Below are 23,632 nucleotides of genomic sequence, written 5' to 3'. Positions count from 1 at the left end.
TGAAACAGCTTGGGGCTGTTGCTACACTTCAAAGGCAGAGGCGCGATTATCAACTAACCTAATTGTCAATGCAAATTGCATTGACTATTTGATTAGCTGATTAATCTAAATTTAACATCGTTATAACTGAGACAGACTAATTTAGAAATCTGATTATCTGGCATTCCAATCTTTCTGATAGAGGCAGCAAGGGGGGGAGGCGACTAGTCGACTAGTGTGTCAACTTACGATAAGCATTTGCTTATCAGATAGTCGACTAATCAATTAGTCATTCACATCCTTACTCAGTTACTATGTATGCACCATTTAATATATTTTACATTTGTAAATAGTAATATTATCTTATTTTCTCCACAATGTGTTCTGTGGAAAGTTGGGAAAAAATCTTCGTAACTTATACTATTACTTCTGAGGAATTTCTGTGCCACTATGCACCTGCAGAATTCATGTACCACACAGAATATTTTTCCCTGCAGAAAATACATTCTGCTAGAATGTGGTACAGTTACGTTTCTTAGACACCTGGGGCTGCAGTGGTGTTAAAACAGAGCAGCCACATCCAGGCAACAACAGCTCAGCTGGGGATAGGGAAGAGAAAGAGGCTGCCACCCTCATGCTTGTGGGGCCACGTCAGAAGGAATTGGATATGGGGGGGTTGGACAGTGTGGAGTATATAGGACTCCTGGGGGTCAGAGATGGAGATTCAGGGCCACATGTGAGAATAAGAGGTATATAGGGGGGTGCAGGGACACATGGGTATGGGACTGATGTCTATGAATGAATGAGAGGGGCTAAGGGCTAGCTAGGGTCTATATGGGGAAGCCTCCCTAACAATCCCTTCCAACTAAAAATCCCCATTCCATATTTAATCCAACAGCACTCCCAAGTTCACACCAAGGCTCCCTCCCAGCAATGACTTCTCTCTCTCAGATCTTCCATTACACCTGATGCCCCTGAAGCCTTGACACTGCTTCTGAAAGTAGGGATGTAACATCCCATTTCAAAAGTTAAACCAGTTAAACATTAAGTTTAACTGGTTAACCAGAATCCTCACCACAGCACAGTGGGCCCAGCCAGCCTGGAGCAGCCCCCCATGACCCAAACATGATGCTTACTGGATAAGCAGTTAGCTCTTTACATCGCTATCTGAAAGATGTCATAAATATGTTTCTGTATTGCAGTTTAAATAAATTATTACTCGGAATTTTGTATTAACATGCGTAGCAAGGAATCTATATGTCAAAAACCCTTCTTGAATCTTTTTTGTTATCTGTATGGTTACATAGTTGCTGACAGGTGTTTTAAAATCAATTACCAAAATAATTGAAAGTGTCCTGATTCTAATGTGTTATTTTGACAAATAAAATATCCAGAATTTTTAAATGTCACATGTAGAATTTTAATTTTTTTTTTTTTTACACAGAATTCCCCCAGGAGTAATACTATTTGCCATAAAAATGTTTGGAATAATTCAAAGTACTAAAATATGTACAGTTGGTATTACTGAATTATTACATAAACATCAAAAGCTTTGGTGGAGCAGTAAGATGGCCAGTGATGAACCAAACTGTATATGCAGCCAGGCCCCCTTATACTCTTTTCAGAGACGAAGCAAGGTGTTGCCTGATATACAAGTAGGTCATGTCTCTTTGGTATTTGCCATAATGATGATTTAATGAACAATGTAAATATTCATAACAGACTATTTAGATAATTTCCATGATATTTAATGACCAAATATACCATCTAACCACTTTCTACGAAATTACTGTGGTAAAAAATTTCAAACCTGTGTGTGTAACATTCAGTACCTAAATTCATATTTAGGCACCTTAATAAGTATGATCTTATATTTGAGGTGCTAGGCACCCAAAATTGACTCATGAGGGAACTAGCCAAGGAAATATCCACAACTGAAAAGAATATCAGGAGTGGAGAGAGTAAGAAAATGGTAAATATTGTTATCTTAAAAAGGAAATAAAAATAACATTCATGTTAATAACCAAAGCAATCATGTGTTTTCTGTTGCACCCATCCTTACTTCCTCTTCATCCCACCAGTACTTGTTATCACCTCTACTCGTGTCATGTCTTTATCTAGATTTTAAAAGATCACTGCTTTTTGTTTGTAAAACCAGAAGGGTTGGAACGCTCCCCTGTTGCAGGCAGGGACTGCTCCAGTCCTGCCAGAGCAGCCCCTGCCTGCAACAGCCCAGAACATCCTTCAAGCAGGGGCTGCTCCAGCATTCCGGTCAGAGCAGCCCTTGCTTGCTGGGCACCCAGGCCCACTGTAGGCAAGAAATGCGCTGGAATAGCTGCTCAATAAGGGTGAGGCTTACCAGTTGAAACTTCACATCCTTAAGACACAAAAAGCATGGTCAAACCAATTTATGATCCACAAGCAACTTTTTTATGGTTAAAGTGCAGTTCTCAAAGCCCCCAAGCTCCTCCCCTTCTCTACCTACTAAATGGGTTGGAGGAGGGGAGCTAGAGGTGTCACTCTGGGGCAGAGTGGTACTAAGGGCTTTAACCTCATAGAAGGTGTTGAGGCAGAAGCCCAACTCCCTGATAGGCACCACTTCACAGGGCAGAAACCCTGCGTCCCAGAAAGCACTGCCCCATGCAGCAGGTTGTGTGTCTTGTGGCTTTTGAACATTTCAAGATTATTGCATGTGGCTCAGAAGATCAGTACATGTCCACCTCCTACCAGCCTGATTACATGTTTTCACCAGGTAAGTACAAAAGCCCATCAACACTTCAGTAAGCTGCATTCAAAACAAAGAAGTGAAGGATTTATAGCACATTCTCTTAGAGGTATGGGAAGAAGCAGACTGAAAAAGACAGCCAGACACAGGAATCCATTGGCAATGTCTGAAAAAGACAGGCATCTAGGTTTCCATTGTAGGAAGGGAGAACAATATGTAAGACAGACATCTGTAGGCTATTCGTTGTTTTGAAATAATTTGTTCCTTAATGCTTTGTTCAGATTACTAAGTAAAATACATCTTATTGAAGAAAGCTGTTGGTCACTATATAATTGGTTACAGGTTCCTCAAAAGAAGAAATGTAGATGCTTCAAAATCCCCTCAGAGTCTCAGAGACACAAGCAGTTGGTATATAAAAGGAACCAAACCCAAACCCTAGTCTAAGAGGGAAAGTCTTGTCTGATTCCACTCTGTGACCAATAAGGGCCTAACTCCTGTGAGCCTGCAATCACAAATTACAGAAAGGACGCAAGGTGCAGCTAGCCATGCAATGACAAACTAATTAATAATAAAGGAACAAAATGTGTGCAATTATTTAGAATAGACTAGAACAGCATTTCTTAAAGTGTGTTCCGTGGCACATGCACGAGGTAGTTGGAGGTGTGCCGCGGAGAGAACAGAATTCAAAATGGCTGCCCTTAAAGGGACAAGCCTCCTTTTTTTTCCCCCCCTCAACAACTTTTCCCTGGGGGCTTTTTTTTTCTCAACAAAAAAAATCCTTCGTGTTCCCCATAACAAAAAATTATTGTTTGGTTCCTCAGTCTTTAAAAGTTTAAGAAACACTGGACTAGAACCTCTTATTTGGAGAGGAAGAGGCTGAAAAAATGAATACATTTTTAGGAAATCTTGTAATGAATAGTTGTTTATATTTTATTATAGGTGTCTCTGTTAGCAATGCCTATGATTAAATTTGCTTAGCACTTTTCATTATAATATTCATTGCTTTAATTTACTTAAAACTTGATTAAATTGTGGGCATTTTTAGAGAGGACAATTTTTGTATGTTTTGTACCTTTAATTGTTAACTATTATCATTGTTCTGGTATTTTTGGCCCTTGTATATCTCATACTGCACCATGAACATTTCTCTGCCCAATTGAGCATCAACACGGATAGACTGCAGACAGCGTCATCCATGTTTTACTCATGTGGGAGGATGGGAACTATTATTCAGAGCAGGGGTTTTGAGTAGGGTTGCCAGATAGTTTCAACAAAAATACCGGACACTTGACATTACATCACAATCTACATTACATCTTATTTAGAAAATACTGGACATTTGTATTTTCTCAATTATTTTCTCAATTTGTTTCCCAAACAGAAAGTTCAAATACGCAAGTGTCCGGTTCAAAACTGGACACCTGGCAACCCTAGTTTTGAGCCAGTTTTATGTCACAATACCATTCCTATTTAGCTAGAACTAAGCAACATGCAAAATGATAGGGTGATCACCATCCCTGAAAGAGCGTCCCAACATTGAAACTCAGTAATCTTGAAAATGAGTAACAAGGACAGAGAGAAAGATGTTATTTGGTCAATAATATGTCTCTATAAGCATGCACCTCATACATCATTTGAAAGCTTTTTATGTCTTTTTTAACAATGAGGTATGATATAAAGCTATCAAGTGTCCATCACTTCAGAAAAGGATTAGAGTGTGTGTGGAACTGTGCAAAAAATTACACTTTAATTGTGGTACTGTTGTTTCACCTGACTTACAAGCTTCTGGAACCACTTAATAGCCCCACCTCATACCTCATCTAAATACATATTAAATAAGTGATATATTAAGAAGGCATATTGCCCTTTTTTGAGAATTGCTGCACATCTAGTATAAGTGCAGTGGCAAAAAATGTAATAATGTGGCTCCATAAGATGCCATAAAGATACAGAAAATTAGCATTCATTAAAATAGAGACATGGAAGGGGAAGAAGAATTTTTATCCGTTTCCACATTTGTTGAGAGTATCATTAACATTTTAGCATATTGATTTTGAACACCTACATTGAACAGACACATTGGAAAACCTTTGAGTAGTCTTCAGTGTTGAAGATTTGAGGACCATAAATTCTGTAAATAAGTTCCAACTAAAGAAGCAATTAAGGACATGTAGCCAAAATTCACTTTGAGAAACACATTTCCAACAGACATTTGGAAAAGTTGATATTCAACATCTGCTTCCTTCACGTTTCCAGAAAACCCATTTACATTTTTGCTAGCATGGTTTATTTTATTTTTAACTAAAGGAATTTGATAACTAAGGAAAAGCACAATTGTTAGCTAATATCTGTTATTTTACTCATCCATAATCGAAATATAAACTAACATAATGAAATAACTAGCAGATGTACCTAGCACTGTTTTGAGTCTTTAAGCGAAGTAATGGGTTTTTGTGTGTACCCCCCCCCCCCAGCCTCCAGTACCTCCCATGGCCTGTAGCTGATCCAAGGGGTTGGGTGAGGCTTAGGGATGTTAACAAATGCTTATTGGATAGGCAACATGATAGTCGACTAGTCGCTCCCCCCCCTTTGCTTCCTCTATCAGATAGAGGCAGCAAGAGGTGGGAAATGAGGGGGATACTTCAAAGCGGCAGTGCCACGTGGAGCTTGGGATCAGCTGAGGACTCCCCAGTTGACCCTGGGCTTTGTGCGGCACTGCCGCTTTGAAACACTGCAGCTGCCCTATCAACTAATCAAATAGTCGATGCAAAAATGCATCGACTATTCAATTAGTCAATTACACGATACTTAACATCCTGAGTGTGGCTCTGGGGGCAGACCCCAGCCTCCAGCAGCCCATGCTCCCTGAGGCCTGCGGGCTATCTGCAGGGAGAGCAGGGCTCCAAAGGCTTCCCTGGCTTGCATTGAACCCCATGCTGCCTGCAGTATGGGCCACGAACCTCTCTTGGGGGGAGAGGGGCTCCTGGGTGGGGTCTAGAAAGTCCCAGGCAGGGAGAACCAGGGAAAGGGGCTACTTACCCGGTGTGCTGGCCACTCTCTTGGTGGTGAAGCTGCCCCCAGTGGTCTCTCTGCAGTACAACTCTCCCCTGTGGGCTCGCTGCCCCCCAGTGGCCATTCTTCAGTATCACATCCTTCCTCTCTTCCATGTTATGGAAATAGTTCCAAACCCAGCACGTCCTGTTTTCTTGGCACAACCAATCCCTGGCCTTGCTTTAAGTTAGGGTAAGAGGAAGTTGCATACCAAATTTGGTGATCTTAGCTCTTACCATTTAGGACGGGGTGGCCAATCCACGGCTCTCGAGCTGCATTAAGGAAATGCGGTTCCTGCTGCTTCTGAGCCGCACGCCCAGACTTCTCACAGCCAGCCACTCTGCGCATGCACCCCAACGCCTGCTCACGGCTGGCCTCTCTGCGCACATGCCCAGCACCTGGAGGGACAAGCACGTGGCAGCAGCAGCAGCTCCTGGACCCAGACACTAGGTTAGAGCCAGGGAGGTGCCTGGCTCTGGGGGAGGGGAGGGTGATTGTGTTGGAGCGGGGGGGGGGGGGGGCGGAGGAGGGGGGCTGGGACTGCCTGGCTCTGGGGGAGAGGAAGGGGATTGGGTTGGAACAGGGGGGCTGGAGGTGCCTGTCTCTGTGGGAGGGGAGGACTGAAGCACCTTAAACTCAGTCTTCATGGATGCAGAATAAGGCAGCCAACACAGATGTCATATTTAAATTCCCGGGCAAAAAAAGAATCAGCATGTACCCAATTTACACTGTGTTTCTTTAAAGAAAATTCAAAGGCTATTGTTTGCCAGGCTGAAGCAATTATTCTGAGATATGAATCTCTCCCTTACTGTTTTTGAACCCCTCATATTTGCAGTCTGGGAAAGACCTTAATTTTTAGAACTATAAAAAAGCTATAATCTTCATAAGTAAAAAGAAATGAGGAAACCATACCAGAAATCAACAAGCTGGAGTGAAACAGGCACTTCAAATTGTGCTAATTTACTTCTCAGCTCACGGGACATAATAGGGCAGTAGTGTTAAATTTAAAATACATGGTGCGGGTGCTTTTTTTTTTTTTTTAGTGTGAGAATATTACTGTATTTTTAAAGATTTTTTTTTTTATAATTTGATGTTTGTTCCTTCTCAAGTTCTCTGAAGTTCTATGGACTGACCATGAATTTTTTAAGTGACTAGAGACTTTTTGATTGTTTTTCGTTTGAAATGTCTTGTAATGTTATTTTTATCACTACATTTTGTGTACTATATCTATCTTCCTTTGTATAGATCTATATATAAAATATATAATACATGGCTCTTCAAACTCTATCCACCGTTATTTTGGCTCTTCGTCTCGAACTGGTTTGCCACCCCTGGTCCCCTGGTTTAGGAGGAATTCTTGAACAAATGGACTCTCAGACATGCACAGAGAGACACACAAATCTATAAAAGATAGATAAGAGAGAGCGAGAGAAGGAAGGAAGAAAGAAGGGAGGGAGGAAGGGACTGATAGATGGATTGATATTGGTAATATGTATGATAGTATACAAATATAAGTAACTCTTATTATAAACTAAATGGAATTTGGATAAACTAACTGGCTAATCTACCACACCAGGCAATGATCCTCTAGAAGTATTCAATGCCTCCAAACATAGGACATACTTATTCACATCTGGAATGGCCTTTAAAGCCACCAACAAGCCAGGAGCTAGACCAGAAACAAATTGCCATCCTTACAAGAATATGGTTTATTCACTAAATAGTCATGGAAACACATCATTCAGGACATCCATATATGAATTTGATACCAGATCTCAGAGAGTGCAAGAAAGCAGAGAAATCCTAGGATCCCTATAAGAGAAATTATCCTCTTTTCTTTAAAGGACCACAATATGCAAGCAACCATCACTCAATACTAGAGACTTATATAGACGCTACCCAATGTCTAACTACCCTTTTTAAAAGTAAGTTAATCAAGAAATGAGAAAAATGAAGACTTGAAAACCCATCTTTAAACTGCCAGTATCTGAATAAATTCCCCTCAGTAAGTGTTCGGCACAGAGCACAATATAGATAGAATACTCATTGCTCTGATGAATTACCTCCTATTCATCTAAAAGTATGTAAAGCCATGCTCAACCCACCATCTCTACTCTACTTTTGATATCATTGATCATTAAACACTCTTGTCCTGCCTCCAGGAGGCTACAGGAGATATGTCCTGAACTGGTGATAGCTCTTCCTTTCAGAACAAAGCTTGAGGGATACTATGGGAAATGGTTTCTCCACCTCCAAATCTTGTGGAGTGCCACAGTGCTGAATATTCCTCTCCCATATTTTCTAGAATTTACATGAAGTTGTAAGCATGAGGCTGCTAAGGCAACACCAGATGAAATACTAGCAATATACAAGTACCATACAGTTCCATGGCTCTTTTTCATCAGTCTTAAATAGCACCGGTCTCTAGCTCTCTTTGTCTATGCAAAATCACCATGTGGTTGAAAAGAACCTCGCTAAAGATTAACTCAGGAAAGGCTGACATTATGTCAGTAGGAAAAGGGGAGTGCTTTGAAGAACATTTATTACTGAGGGCATATAATCTCAAGTTGTGAAGACTGTCTGCAGACTTGTGGTCCTTTTGGACTTTCCAGTGCTACTGGGTGCCTAGCAGAGGATGTGAAAATAATACCCACTTCCATCTGAAACTGACTAAAGAGAGTGCACCATCTCCTGTCAAGCAAAAACCGTGATTGTGATCCTTGCATTAAGGATGTTAAGGAGCGGGTATTTGGCTAATCATGTAGTCAATAAAATTTTGTCGACTACACGATTAGTCAATAAGGGGAGGTATTCTGCAGAGCCATGGGAGGGTGGGGTAGGTCCTGGAGCCGGTGAGAGCTGGGAAAGAGCAGTCCCGGCTCGTGCCAACTCCAGGACTGCTGAAGCTCTGCATTTTAAATGTAGTAAGAGCTGTCAGGCTCTTACTACATTTAAAAGGCAGAGCTGCAGAAGGGGTATGTCCGGGACCTGGTGTGGGCTGGGACTGAGGAGTCCCGGATCACACCAGGTCCCGGACTGCTGTGCCTCTGCCTTTTAAATGTAGTAGGAGCTGTCTGGCTCTTACTACATTTAAAATGCAGAGCCACAGCAGTCCCAGACAGAAGCCTCCCCTAACAGCCCCCCCCCCACCCTGAGAGAAGCAGCAGGGGCAGAGGGGGAGGCAGCACTGCAGAGATGGTGCTGGGGAGAGCTGGCTTAAAAGCCGGTTGCCTCCAACTCTGTCTGAAGTGCTGCCTGTCCCTCCTCGCTGCTGCTACTGCCTCTGGTACAGAAGCAGCGGGAAAGGGGGCAAGCGAGTAGTCAAGTACTCAACTCCTTGCTTACATTCCTACCTTTCATGTGTAATTATTGCCACTCCCAACTAATAATGACGCCAGAAAAGATCAAACAGGCGCAAAACACAAAAACTTTTCTGCTTAGCAACACAAGTCTCCTGAAATAAATCACTGCAGTGCTCCACTCTCAACACTCGATTCCCATTGAATACAAAGTCAATTCATGGTCTCTACCCGATATTCAAGACCTCCAGGAAATTGTCTATTACTATTTAAGGGATTGCTTCTCTCTCCCATAAACATGACCTTCCAGGACAGCCACATTCCAACAAAACAATGAAACCATCTGACAGTACGGGGAGGCAAATGAATGTGAGAGGCAAAAGTTTCAGAGGAGTTGGACCTAGGGCATGGAATTCGAACTAGGGAGGCTAATGAGGGTGACCGAAATTGCAAATGAAGCATCAGTTATTCTGAAATAACACTGCTGCATAGATGTACCCTTAGGCTGTGTCTACATTGGCACCCTTTTCCGGAAAAGGGATGCTAATGAGACACTTCGGAATTGCAAATGCCGCGGGGGATTTAAATATCCCCCGCGGCATTTGCATGAACATGGCTGCCGCTTTTTTTCAGCTCAGGGTTTTGTCGGAGAAAAGCGCCAATCTAGACGGGATCTTGCGGAAAAGGGCTTATTTTCCGCAAGATCCCGTCTAGACTGGCGCTTTTCTCCGGCAAAACCCCGAGCTGGAAAAAAGTGGCAGCCATGTTCATGCAAATGCCGCGGGGGATATTTAAATCCCCCGCGGTATTTGCAATTCCGAAGTGTCTCATTAGCATCCCTTTTCCGGAAAAGGGTGCCAATGTAGACACAGCCTTAGAGTTTTTCCCTTTTGTCTGAGAGAGGGAATATCCTAATGTGTTCTTTAGCACAACTAATGGAACACAACTGAGGACCTGATAGATTCACATCCAGCATTCTTATGCAGAGTTGGAGGTTCTTAAGGACAGGAACAAAGACAAAATAAGAGGGGGTATGTCTACACTACAAAGTCAGTTCGAACTAACGGACTTTAGTTCAAACTAACTTTCATAGGCGCTACACTAGCGCTCCGTTAGTTCGAATTTAATTCAAACTAACGGAGCGCTTAGTTCGAACTAGGAAAACCTCATTTTACGAGGATTAAGCCTAGTTCGAACTAGCTAGTTCGAATTAAGGGGTGTGTAGCCCCTTAATTCGAACTAGTGGGAGGCTAGCCCTCCCCAGGTTTCCCTGGTGGCTACTCTGGCCAGCACCAGGGAAACTCTTCTGCCCCCCTCCCGGCCCCGGACTCCTGAAAGGGGCACGGGCTGGCTACGGTGCCCATGCCAGGTGCAAGCCTGCCAGCACCCAGCCAGCAGACCCTGCACCTGGCACGGATTGAGCCACCCACCCGATGCCCCCCAGCCCTCCCTCTCTTCCCAGGACCAGGCTGGCGGCTCCCGGGAGCTTGCCCGGGACCGCAAGAGGCGGGCACCCGCCTGGGCTAGTGCGGACATCGTGGACCTCGTCCACGATCTCTGCACTAGGCACAGGAAAGTGGCCGTCTAGGGCAGGAGAGCTGCTAGCCTGGCCACCCAGGAGCAGGTGTGCAAGAGAATCAAGAGGGTCCAATGAGACCCCCGACCCTGAGCCCTGAGCTTACAATGGCCGTCCTGGGTCAGACCAAAGGTCCATCTAGCCGAGTAGCCTGTCTGCTGACAGCGGCCAACCCTAGGGACCCTGGAGGGGATGGACCGAAGACAGTGACCAAGCCATTTGTCTCGTGCCATCCCTCTCCAGCATTCCACACACCTTGGGCAGGGACACCACTCCTACCCCCTGGCTAATACCACTCCATGGACCCAGCCTCCATGACTTGATCTCACTTCCCTTTAAACTCTGTTCCAGTTCTAGCCTTCACAGCCTCCTGTAGCAAGGAGTTCCACAGGTTGACTCTTTGCTTTGTGAAGAACAACTTTCTGTTACTAGTTTGAAGCCTGCTACCCATTCCTTTCCTTTGGTGTCCTCTAGTCCTTCTTTATGGGAACAAATGAAGAACTTTTCTGTATGCACCCTCTCCACCCCACTCCTGCTTTTAGAGACCTCTATCCTGTCCCCACTCCGTCTCCTCTTTTCTAAGCTGAAAAGTCCCAGTCTCTTTAGCCTCTCTTCATATGGGACCTGTTCCCAACCCCTGATCATTTTAGTTGCCCTCCCCTTTCCCAGCCTCTCTCTTCCCCTCTCCCACCTCCTTTTCCCAGTCTCCCCCAGTTTTGTTCAATAAAGACAGATTCCATTTTGGAAGACACGTTATCTTTATTTTGTACATCAAGAAGAGGGGCTAGGGAAGGGTAAGTGGAAGGAGGTGAGGGAGGAATGGGGTACGAACCCCCGATGGGGAGGACTGGGCTGACTCTGCGGGCTTCTGGGGGTGGAAGCTCTCCTGCAGCCCCCAATTGCCCACTCTCCCCAGATGGCAGCCTGCGGCAAGTGCAGCCGGGCTGATGGCCGAGTGGTGTGATGTGCCCAGTGTGGGCACTCAGGGCACTCCAAGCCAGGACTGCTTTGCAAGCGGGGCACTCCTGAGAACTGTCTGTCCGGGGTGGGGGTCGGGACCCTTTAAGCACAGCCCTTGGCTAGCCTGAGGCAGCATCTCCACGCTCTAAGTTCTCCTCTGATGCCCTGCCGGCACTGCTTCCGGCCATCCTTAACCCCGGTTCAGGGTCCACTTAATGTGGACATGCTTGTTCGAATTAGCAAAACGCTAATTCGAACTAGTTTTTAAGTCTGGAGCCGTTAGTTCGAATTAGCTTAGTTCGAATTAACTAATTCGAACTAAAAGTTAGTTCGAATTAACGTTGTAGTGTAGACATACCCAGGGATATTTAAGGTTCCAAGAGCTGCTTGAAAGAATTCCAAGGGAAATGTCTTCCTCCAGGCATATCTCACAATTCAAAATTTAGTGCTGAAGTACTGCTTGCTTTTAATTTGTCTTCAGTTCCAAATGTAGTTGTGGAAATTTCAAATTTAATGATTGCATAATTGTTCATTGTAAAAAATTACCAATATTGCAGCACAATGATGGATGGTAACAAAAATGATCCAGCTGAATGAGCTAGGTTGTAATCAATGATGGATGTACTTGGTGATAGATTTACATTTAACAGCTAAATGTGTTAAACGTAAAGACTGTGAAAAAATAAAACGCTTCTGGTATGAACACAATATCATGACTGGAATATTGTGAACAGAAATTAATCCAAATATAAATGCCATATAAAATACAACCACTCGTATAAAATTATTTTTCATTCTCTCAGAAGTGTACTCTTCTTCAGGCAACTTGCCAAACTGTAAAAGGAAACTATATTTCAATTACAGCCTCTTCCCGACTTACGAACCAGTTACGAACCAAGTGATTGTAATAAGTCTTACCCTATTGAGTTACACGCGATCATGCTGTTCGTAAGCGCAGATCATGTTCGTAAGTCGGGGTCCACCATTTACGACAGCTTTGGTCGTAACTGCGAATGGTTGTAAGTCGACCATTCGCAACTCGGGGACTGGCTGTACATCAAAACTGATTAAAATAAAAAGATAAACATATCTGAGAATAAAAAGATCCCTCGTACTTTCTGCACTTTCTTGCTGGAAAAGTTCAGGATAAAAGATTCACTATCACAACTTTGTCATGCAACAGGGTTAATGTCTTAACAGTGATTCTGTATGTTACATAAGAGAAATGTAATTCAGCAAAACTGCCAAAAAAGGAAGTTTTTAAAACTTCCAGATCATATAGTCAATTCCATCCAATAGTTGCAGCCATTTATGTGTTCATCAGTAAACCATACATATTATTGAAGCAAAAAAAACCTATTTTGTACATCTAGTCAACACATCTAAAGTCATTCCAACACAATGAGAGAAAAGAATAAAACAACTTTCTATCATGCAGAAATGCTATGAAAGAAGACAAACTTAGCCGAAGGATTTATAGCTCTGAAAAAATGAGGAAGAATGGCTCTTGCACAAGAAGAGGTTTTTGCGCAAAACGTTGCTGTGTAGATGGCGCCTTTCTGCGCAAAAACCTCTTGCGCAAAAATGACTCCTAATTAATTATGCAACTGAAGTGCAGCAGTATGCTAATCTGCGCTTCATTTGCATAGGCTTTTGCAGAAGAGGAAGCTGTGTAGACATAGCCTTAGTTTGATTGTATTTTGCCATAAGGATTTGATAATTAGCCTTCCTATGTTGTAGGGTCACTAATGAATATGATTTTTTGTCCAGATAAATCTAGTTATTTCCAGTACTTCTCATAAGGTGTTCATTTAGTGTGGTGCCATTTGCCATGTTCATTTATAGTATCAACATCAAGAGAATTTGAAAATCGATGAGAAAACTAGATGTCCATGTCGTTAGGGCAGGGGTGGGGAACCTTTTTAGGGCCACAGCTACAGAGATATCAGCCAGGGCCACACAAAAGTAAGAAGCAAAAAGAAAAAAAAGCACAGACACACCCCCTTGAATGTGGTGTGATGTTCTTTATCTTTTTTATTTAGAATTTTAGTGTGATGGCTGAGTTTCCTTTTCCTTACCCAGCTGTGGCCACTCCTTCCTCCCTTTTCCCAGCTCCCCACACTGGGAAGGGGTTCTAGGGCTTGCCCAACAGTGGCCACCCCTTCCTCTCTAAAGGCACCCCATGCAGGGAAGGGGTGGGGGTTTCCCTTTCCTCCCACTCCTGCAAGGGATTGCCCCCTTTCCCCAATGTCTCCTTAACTGTTAAGGGGGCACTGTGGAGCGTGTGGCCACCCTATGCAGAGAAGAGACTGAGGGTGGGTGGCAGAAGCTGGCCCCGCTGTGGCCTCTCCCATGCAGGGAAGAGGGCTCAGGGGCTTGCCTTCCCTCCCACTCCAGGGATTCATTCCAGAAATGGATTTCCCCCTCCCCTTTCCTTTCCCCTTCTTGCATGCCTCCTTAACAGTTCCAGTTGCCTGATGGGATGGGAGTGAGCTCCTGTTTAGTCAGGAGCTCCAGCAGGTAGAGCTTCCCCTCCAGCCAGGACTCCTGCATGCAGGAGAGGAATACCCACACTGCAGGGGAGGTTTGGGACGTTTTTAAAGCAGTCTCTAGTACTCGCCGCAGCATTTCACTGCTGTTGGACCTCCCCCCCGGGACCAGATTAAACTGTTTGGCGAGCCAGATTCAGCCTGCAGGCCTGAAGTTCTCCACCCCTGCTTCAGAGGAAAGATAGAGGTTTTGTTGGGTCAAATAAGGCATCATTGACAGGGGGGTGCAATGTGAGCTGATATTGAGGGATATGAGATATCCAGCACTTTGCGCTGTTACTCCTTTACTTCTTCAGGCAGAATTTGTAGTGAATTTGCTATTCTCTTAATAAGAGTTGAAACTGTTGAAGTCATCTTCCAGGGTTGGTGAGGGAGACATAAAAGCTCATAAGGAGAAGACAAAGATGTTGGTTATCGGAGTAACCTCCTTGTCTAGTCTCACTTCCTGATCCTCAAATGGATCAGGGGATTTGGACAGAATCAATGAAGAAGACTGTCACCCTCTGTCCCTTTGGATGATGCCAGAGGTCCTCAACAACTGGTGTCTAGAGACCACCCATGGGTCACAGCAGGGCCATTGAAGTGTTACAAAGGGCATGAGTGTCCACACCAACTAGCAGTAAAATGGGGTAGTAGCCATTTCCATGTGGCTGTCTCCTTGATGTTGTAATAGTTGTCCACAGAAACTGCATATACATCATTATAATCTTCTTCACTGTTGACTGACAAAGGTGGAGCAGTCATGAACACTGGAGAAGATTCCCTTGGTACCACATGTAAGGGAGGGAACCAAGATATGGCCAGTAAAAAGACCGTGTCAGTGCCGAGTGGAGACAAGTCTCAGACTAGTAAATCTTTAGAGAAACAAAATTCCTGTGGTACCAGAGTAGAGGCGAGTACTCAGTGTGAGCAGCTAAAGAAAAGAGATTCAATGGTACAAGGAGTCTTCTGCACTCTGGTGCCAGTAGATGTCATTCTGGTCTTCTGAAGGGCTGAGTATTTACAATCAAGTCCTTAAGTGATTCCAATCAAATCAATATCACTTTAGAGCAGGGATCAGCAACCTATGGCTCTCAAGAGAGCTAAATATGGCTCTTTGACTGGTTGCATGCCTGGAGGGTGGGGCACAAAGAATTGTATTCCCACCCACCTCCTCAACAGCAGCACTCACCTTCCTTACACCTTGAAGGTAAGCAGCTGCTCGGCTTGTGGGGGAAGAGTAGGAGGACCAGGACTGCATGGCGGGTGGATGGGCCAGGGTAGAAGCCCTTGGGGTGGGTGTCTGGGACTAGGATACACCCAGCCCCCTGAGCCACCACACCATGGCTGTTCAGCTCCAGCAGCTACCAGGTGGTGGGCGGCTGCCGGTGTTTTTAAAAACAGCTGTTCTGGGCTGGCGGCAGGACCTGCGATGAAGGGGGTCTAGTGGCAAGGGGAGGCCAGCAGCAGTATCTGCAGCAAGGGGTGGAGCACCAGTGGTGGGACCCACGGTAAGGAAGGGGGCTGGCAACGGGACCCATGGTGAGGGGGATCCTAGCAGCCGGACCCACGGTGAGGGGAGGCCGACAACAGGACCTGTGGCAAGCAAGGCTGACAGCGGGAACTGTGATAAGGGGTGGTGGTGATGAGACCCACAGCAAAGGGGGTGTTCGTGGGACCCACAGCAAGGGGGAGCAGCAGCAGGACCTGCGGTGTGGGGGGCAACAGTGGGAGACATAGGGAATGATGATTGGGGTACACCCCAGTCCCCTGAGCCACTGCAGGTGTGTGTCAAGAGAAGAGGGCTTGAAAGAAGGGGTAGGCATGAGGAAAGCAGAGGATGGAACAAATCATGTCTGAGAATGCAGTGGAGCATGAGGAGAACTGGGGGAGAGAGTGGGAAGGGAGTGGGCTTCTGAGAGGAAGAGGGCAATTGGGGCAGGTGTTGGGAAGGCAGGATCAGTGAGGGAAGGGAGAAGCACCAGGAAGATGCAGCGGGTAACGGAAGGTGAATGTGCAAGGAGGGTTGTAGGGGTGAAGCAGAAGGGCAGACACAGGGAGTGAAAGGGAGGGACAGGAACCAGAGGGCAGAGGAGAGAGGCAGGGTAGGTGAATAGAGAGAGGTGTTAGAGGGGATGGGAAGGGGTGGGCACAGACGGGGGAAAGGCAGGTACAGGGGTCATAAGGGATGGGGAGGGGGCAGGTACCAGGAGAGCTGAGGGGAGTGAGAAGGGCAGGAGTCAGGAAAGTAAAGGAGGGTGAGAAGTGGGGGTTAGCAGCAGGCACCAGCAGAGCAGATGGGCCGAGGGAAGGGTGGGAGACATGGCAGCAGAGGGGGAAAGGGAGAGGTTTATAACTTGGGTGCCATGGTGGCTTACAGCCGAACAAGCGCACATGACCTCAATTCTGATGATCAAGACAAAACTCACTCTGCTCATGGATGGAAAACAGAGGGAGCACTGCCCTCCACAGAAATTCCTTCATATGGGCCTGTCTTGAGTAAAAATGTATTGCAAGGCAGTTAGGAGTCCACTGTTAAGTACATAATCAGAAACCAACTTTTCCACACCTAATAACTCTCTGTTGATAAAATGCCAACCAGAAAAACTTAAGAAAGATTAGGTTACTACGTACCTTCAAAATCCTAATTTCCCATCTAACTTTGCAGGTGCCTGAAGTCCAAACTTTGGAAGATAAAGTTCTCAGTTACCTAAGTTTGTGGACCCGCACTCACTGCACTTCAACCTTTTGCCCTAAAACCTTCCACCCCCCCATAAATTTCATACAGGCATTGTTATATCATATATTTCTTCCTCCTCCCACTATAAGGCTGAAAGGGGGGTGAGTTGGGATAGGATAGTCCCAGTAAGAAATTTAAGTTACTTTCATCCCTGCCTTTAAAATGGTTCATTTTAACAACCTTCCATTCTCTGCACTCATTGAGGATCGTGCATATTCAATTTTTATTTGATTGGCTGAGAAATTTTTCACCATGGTGTACTATTCTGTGACCCCTAACAGGAAAAATGGCAAAGAGAAAGAGCAGAGATGATGGTTACCAAAATTTTCAAAAGAAGTGTATGCATTTGTGAACAGGTATGGATCTCCACACTGTCTCATTTGTAGTGAGAAACTGTCCTCAAACAAAAAATTGAATTTGGAATGGCATTTCATGACAAAACATGTATCATGTTAAATGTATGATATTATTAATCATCATGGCAATTATCAATAATATTACATTGTATTTTTTCAGTCATGCAAATGGTCATTCTTATATGGCTCTTTGGTGACCACTTGTTCTGAATTCTGATGTAGTTTGGCTTTTTGGTTTGGAAAGGTTGCCGACCGACCCCTGCTTTAGAGGAGCTAGATTACTCTCTATCGCTCCTTTGCCCCTAAGGTAGCGATCATCCCGAGCCTGCAACTTAGGGGCTACGTCTACACTGGCCCCTTTTCCGGAAGGGGCATGTAAATTTCACCTATCGTAGTAGGGAAATCCGCGGGGGATTTAAATATCCCCCACGGCATTTAAATAAAAATGTCCGCCGCTTTTTTCCGGCTTTTAAAAAAGCCGGAAAAGAGCGTCTACACTGGCCCCGATCCTCCGGAAAAAGCGCCCTTTTCCGGAGGCTCTTATTCCTACTTCAAAGTAGGAATATGGACTTCAAAGTAGGAATAAGAGCCTCCAGAAAAGGGCGCTTTTTCCGGAGGATCGGGGCCAGTGTAGACGCTCTTTTCCGGCTTTTTTAAAAGCCGGAAAAAAGCGGCGGACATTTTTATTTAAATGCCGCGGGGGATATTTAAATCCCCCGCGGATTTCCCTACTACGATAGGTGAAATTTACATGCCCCTTCCGGAAAAGGGGCCAGTGTAGACGTAGCCCACAATCTTTAGCTTGACTGGAGGTACCAGTGTGACATTGGTACACCAGAGGAATCCAAAGCCACAATCCAATCTATTTGTGTATCAATACAGATGAAAGTGTAAATATGTAAGTATGTATTGAGAGGTTTAAACTTAATGAAAGCCAATTAAATGTTACTTTTATTGTTTTTACTTATTTGTTCCTGTTATAATGTAATAGTAAACATTTATAGTGTATACACTATAACTAAATAATACATCAAATAAATCTTGTGACATGCAAAGGAAGGACTTAAACAGAAAATACTAATTTAAAAGCAAGTACTCATTATGAGATAAAGAACTCTAAATGCATTCCTCACTCACTGTCATCAAAGGAAAAACCCATGTGGGCAGAGACACTGTCAGTTTGATTTCTGTGAAGATATGATAAATATGGACTCAAAGAAAGAGCCTTTATCTCTGGACTGCTTGGATTCTAATAGGACAGAATAAAGAGCCCCAGAGTTATTCTGGGTAGACGTGGGAGATTTCTAAGAAACTGGCAGATTATTAAATCTCTGCTGCCATTTGGAATTACAGACTGACTCATCTGTACTGATATTTTACCTGTTTTAACCTTTCAATATTTCTCATTCTTTTCTTCTTACCTAATAAACCTATAGTTAGTTTAATATAGAATTGGCTGCTAGCATTGTTTTTTGGTGTGAGATCTAGAATATCAACTGATCTGAGGTAAGTGACCAGTCTCTTGAGAATGGGAGAAATCTGATGGGGTGTGATTTTAGAGTCGAGTGACATTTTATCACTAAGTTCCATTTAGTGGGTCTTTGCCCATGAAAGCTTATGCTCCTACACTTCAGTTAGTCTATAAGGTGCCACAGGACTCCTCGTCACTTTTGCAGATTCAGACTAACACGGCTACCCCTCTGATACTAGCCACTTTCAACTGGCCAAATAGCCCCATGTAGCTAGTGTGGGTCTCTAAGGGGACTTTCTGAGACTTCATGGTAAGACTGGTACAGTGATCCAGGAGTTCACATTTGTTACTGGCTTGGTGAAATATAATTATAGAGCATACAACCAGTTTGGGGTATCTGCTTGTTTTCTGACAGTCTACCATGAGTTAGGCATTCATAATTGTGAGCCCCTAGACAACATGACAACTGGTAACGGAAGCCTCTTGGGCCCTGCGGCTCCGGGGTTTTTTGTATGTTTGTTTGTTTTTCAAACTGCAACCAATTTACCAACTATACTAAATCAACACTACTAAGCCTGAAACAAACAGTGTTACCAACTAACTAACTGAAGAGTCTGAGGTAAAATCTCTGAGGAGACACACGAGTTCCATCTGCAGCCAAGGGCAGCAACAGAGGAACTGAAAAGGGGGTTAGGCTGCACACGTGAAGTACAAGGTGCTAACAGCATACACAGTCCAACCAACTACTGTCATGGAAAACTCCAATCTGTGCGGTCAGGGTGACCCAACACCTACAATGGAGCACTCACAGGGACATCACTGGAGGAAGAACCAATATTTAAACCTATGGGAGCTGGGAATACCCTTTCCAAGGTTTATTTTCCAACAGAGACAAGACAAAGAAGAACTAACTAAAAACAGGGAGTTAGCTATTTTAATAATGAAATAAAGAAAAAATTAAGGGGAATATTAATTAACACGTATTAACAGTAACTCTATGAACTACACTGTTAACTAAGAACAAAAGTAAGATATAGATGAGGAACTCTGAAATTGTACTGTACTAAGGTTTCATCTCATGCTCAATGCGGCTGAGAAAGATCTGAGGGCACTTGACCCGAACAGTACTAAATTGCACTGAGAAAGAGCATGAGACAGGAGTGCATATGGGCAAGCCAAATGGGTACTGCTACCTAAAAACTTTGAGCTGATGTGTAGAGATGCAAATATACTTATAGTGGAGCATGCTTATGGACACTATTAAGAAGAACTTGCTAATTCCATCCAGTACTCAGACTACTAAATCTTCCCTTTCAAGTTTAAAAAAACTTAAATAACGTTACATATTATTCCAATTAAAGCAAAATCAATTGTTCTGCCAAATGCTGTCTGTGATAGAAATTGTAATCTTAGCTCCTTTATCAGAGATGAGAGGAAAGATAAAATGTAAAAGTTATTTTATTTTACATTATCCTGCTGGATTTCATAATTTTTTTAAAAGTATCTGCCAACCTAGTGAATAGACTTCCCAGAGAATGGATCTTTTCACTGATCCCATCACTACCCTCTCCCAACATTTGCAATAGTTTTAATTGGTATAATCTCGTTGTATATTAGATTTTAATTTCCTTCAGTACTCTAATACGTACATATCATACATACATAAATGCAATGAGATATTATATTGAGCTCCCTAAATGAATTACAAAAGGAGTGAGTAGGCTTATACAAAAAAGCTCCTCCAAAAACACAAAACTTCTTTACTTTCTCAGGACTAAAAATTTGATAACAGTGGAAAGAATCCCATTGACTTAAACAGGCACTGCAAGGGGCCCTCAAAATTCCTCTACAGCCTCATGAAAATAATTCATATTATTAATGTTATACACCTATAAAGATGAACCCAAGTACATTAGCTCTAGGATCATATTAGAATAGAATTAAAAACACTACATAAAAGCACCGTACATACAGTATGGGTAGCCTGTGGGATCCAGAGAATGGTGGATACACCATATATAGAGCCTCTGCTCCCTCATAGTGGTGCATCTGTCCCCCGAAGTCCCCAGCCATTCCTTATATCTGTAAGAATATAATAAAAAGAAAATGCATAACATGGTGCTTAAAGATCCAAGAGAAGAGGGAGCATGTGACTCAGGGTCTCCACTCCCTCACTTGGGCACTGCCCAACTACTCTGGGTCTTCAATCCACCATAATACAGAACAAATTTCTAGATATGGTGCAAAATACTTCTGTTTAATGTGGGTCTTTAAATGGCAGAGGACCAGTGGTGAGTGTGAAACAGAATGATTGTGTTGCCATATTGTTTGGTATATGGCTCAGTTTATCTCCACACACATATATTTTTATAAGCATGCAACAGATAAATGTACACATGAATAAAATATGATTCCTTAAGGAACTAAACTAACAGTAACAAAAAAAGGTAAAATGAAATTTTGTTTTTAATAGTTCTGGGTATCTGGATGCACATGCATGCTCACATTCACACACACACACACACACACACACACACTTCTTGAAACCTTCAAAAGACTCTCTTAAGATTTCATAGTAATTTAGAATGAACTAGCTCAGCCAGTACTCTCCAAGGATTTTCCCAATGCCTACATCAAGGGAAGCGGAGATGGGACAGTGATCATTTCCTCACTGTTTTCTGTAGGAAAGGCTATCACTAGAAAGGAAAGGAATCAAGGACTTAACCTGAAAATAGAACGTTCATCCTTCCTTGGATGTGAACTTAGGGTTAAGGCAAAATGTCCAGGCAATATAAAGAAGCAGCTCTCAGCACTGTACCCAAATTATTTTATTTCTAGTACATTACAAAACATTACAAAAACTGGGCAAAAAATTTCATCAAAAAAATTTAGGTTAAAAATGAAGAGTTGGAGACACAAATATTTAGCAAATTCTTGCCAGTTTTTCCTAGTTATTCTTGTTGGGGGAAAAAGGAAAAGTCATCCCAAAAGAGTTGAAATGTTTAATTTTAACATTTTCTAAACAAAATGTTGTAATTTTTTATTCAGAAACTATTTAATGTTTGGAAATTCTTCAATTTTATTTAAAAATTAAAAAACACTTGAAATCTAAATAAAACATTTTGTTTCAGGTCAAAATTAAACATTTTGTTCAACCCAAAATGAAATGGTTCTCAACCATTTCAGTTTACCTACATTTTTAAAAAATGCCATTTTCAGATTGTCAAGAAATGATTTCCCCCCCATTGCTTCTTGTCCTGTTTACAATCATGAACCTGTATTTATGCCACTATTAATACCTCTCATAGAAGTCAACGGGAGATACTTAACACTTTTCAGAAATAGGCCTTAAGTGAGACTTACATAAAGTTTAAACCAGGAATTCATGGTAACTGATTTTCAGTTATTCATGATACATAACCAGTTTCTTCTACTTAATTGTGGCCATACTCCTTAATGGGGGGAAGGGAACACTTCATATGCCAAGTTTCAAAAGACAACCATTTTGAACATAACTTAAGAACATAAGAATGGCCATACAGGGTCAAACCAAAGGTCCATCTAGCCCAGTAGCCTGTCTTCCAGCAGTGGCCAATGCTAGATGCCCCATAAGGAATGAACAGTACAGGTAATCATAAAGTGATCCCCCTCAAGTGATGACAGGAGAGGGATCACTTGATGATTACCTGTTTCTGTTCACTCCCTCTGGTGCATTGACCACTGTTGGAAGACAGGATATTGGGCTAGACAGATCTTTGGTCTGACCCAGTATGGCTGTTCTTATGTTCCTGTCATCCATTTCCAGCCTCTGACAAACAGAGGCTAAAGACACCATTTCTAGAAATCCTGGCTAATAAGAATTGATGGACCTAATCTCTATTAATGTATCTAGTTCTTTTTTGAATGCTGTTAAAAGTCCTGGTCTTCACAACATCCTCTTGCAAGGAGTTCCACAGTCTGACTATGCGCTGCATGAAGAAAAACTTCCTTTTGCTTGTTTTAAACCTGCTACCAATTAATTTCAGTTGGTGACCGCTAGTTCATATCTTATGGGAACAAGTAAATAACTTTTCCTTATTCACTTTCTCCATACCTATCATGATTTTATAGACCTCTATCAAATCTCCACTTAGTCTCCTCTTTTCCAAGCTGAAAAGTCCCAGTCTTTTTAATCTCTCTTCATATGACACCAGTTCTAAACTCCTAATAATTGATTTAATTGTCTGAGAAACATGACAATTCAAAAAAATGGAAATACTGATTTTACTTCAGCCCTTGACTGTGATTCATGGACTTTTACTCCAACTTTCAAAAATTAATCCATTGAGAACATAGATGAAGCAGAGAAAATCTCACTCCAAAAGTTATTTTCCACAAAATTATTAGCATGTTTTGCTATCTTAAACATGTCTACCCTAGGAAATTATTTTGAAATAACTAAATTTGACTTAATAAATCCCAATTTTACAAAATTGAAAGTGTGTCCACACTACAGGGAAGCCTCGAAATTAGTTCAAGGCAGGCTCCCTTAATATGGATGCACTATCTTGACTTAGAGCCCCAGGAAGCACTGGGGAGTAAATACTTGGACTCCGGGGAGCAGTTATTTCAAAATAGCAGCAGTGGAGCATCCACACTATTGCTATTTTGAAATAAGCATTATTCCTCATGGAAAGAAGAAATAATTATTTTGAATAACCAGCCCCTTATTTTGAAATAATGGGCTCGGTATTGTGGACACTCCACTTGTTATTTCAAAATAAGAGGAGTTATTTCAAAATAATTCCCTAGTGTAGGGCTTAGTTATGACCCCAAGAACGCTACAATGAAATGAACAGATTATGAAACTCAATGGCTCCCACTAAAAAAGCATGAAACTGACCACGCTTTTCAAGAAAGAAAATCAATGCACTTAATTGTAATTCCTAGAATTTTGTTTAATTGGAT

The 23,632-nt window shown here is 42.8% G+C and overlaps 1 protein-coding gene across 5 annotated transcripts in view; it reads right to left on the bottom strand.

Annotated features, from left to right (window-relative positions):
- Window positions 1-23,632, bottom strand: part of PRKAR2B (protein kinase cAMP-dependent type II regulatory subunit beta) — a 151,103-nt gene that overhangs the window by 50,382 nt on the left and 77,089 nt on the right. For 2 of the 5 annotated variants that reach the window (XM_075927071.1, XM_014572168.3), the window contains one exon: window positions 20,658-20,767. The exons of 2 other annotated variants lie outside the window; for them this stretch is intronic. In XM_075927071.1, coding sequence (XP_075783186.1) covers window positions 20,658-20,724 — 67 coding nt within the window. In that variant the 5' untranslated portion in view covers window positions 20,725-20,767. Of the gene's footprint in view, window positions 1-5,991; window positions 6,155-20,657; window positions 20,768-23,632 lie in introns of those variants that run through there. One more of the 5 variants, XM_006120386.4, reaches the window with a different exon arrangement.

Source organism: Pelodiscus sinensis, chromosome 1 (genome assembly GCF_049634645.1).
Source record: "Pelodiscus sinensis isolate JC-2024 chromosome 1, ASM4963464v1, whole genome shotgun sequence".
NCBI lineage: Eukaryota > Metazoa > Chordata > Testudines > Trionychidae > Pelodiscus > Pelodiscus sinensis.
The sequence above is the reverse complement of the archived record's forward strand: the minus strand, read 5'-3'. Positions and strand labels throughout refer to the sequence as shown.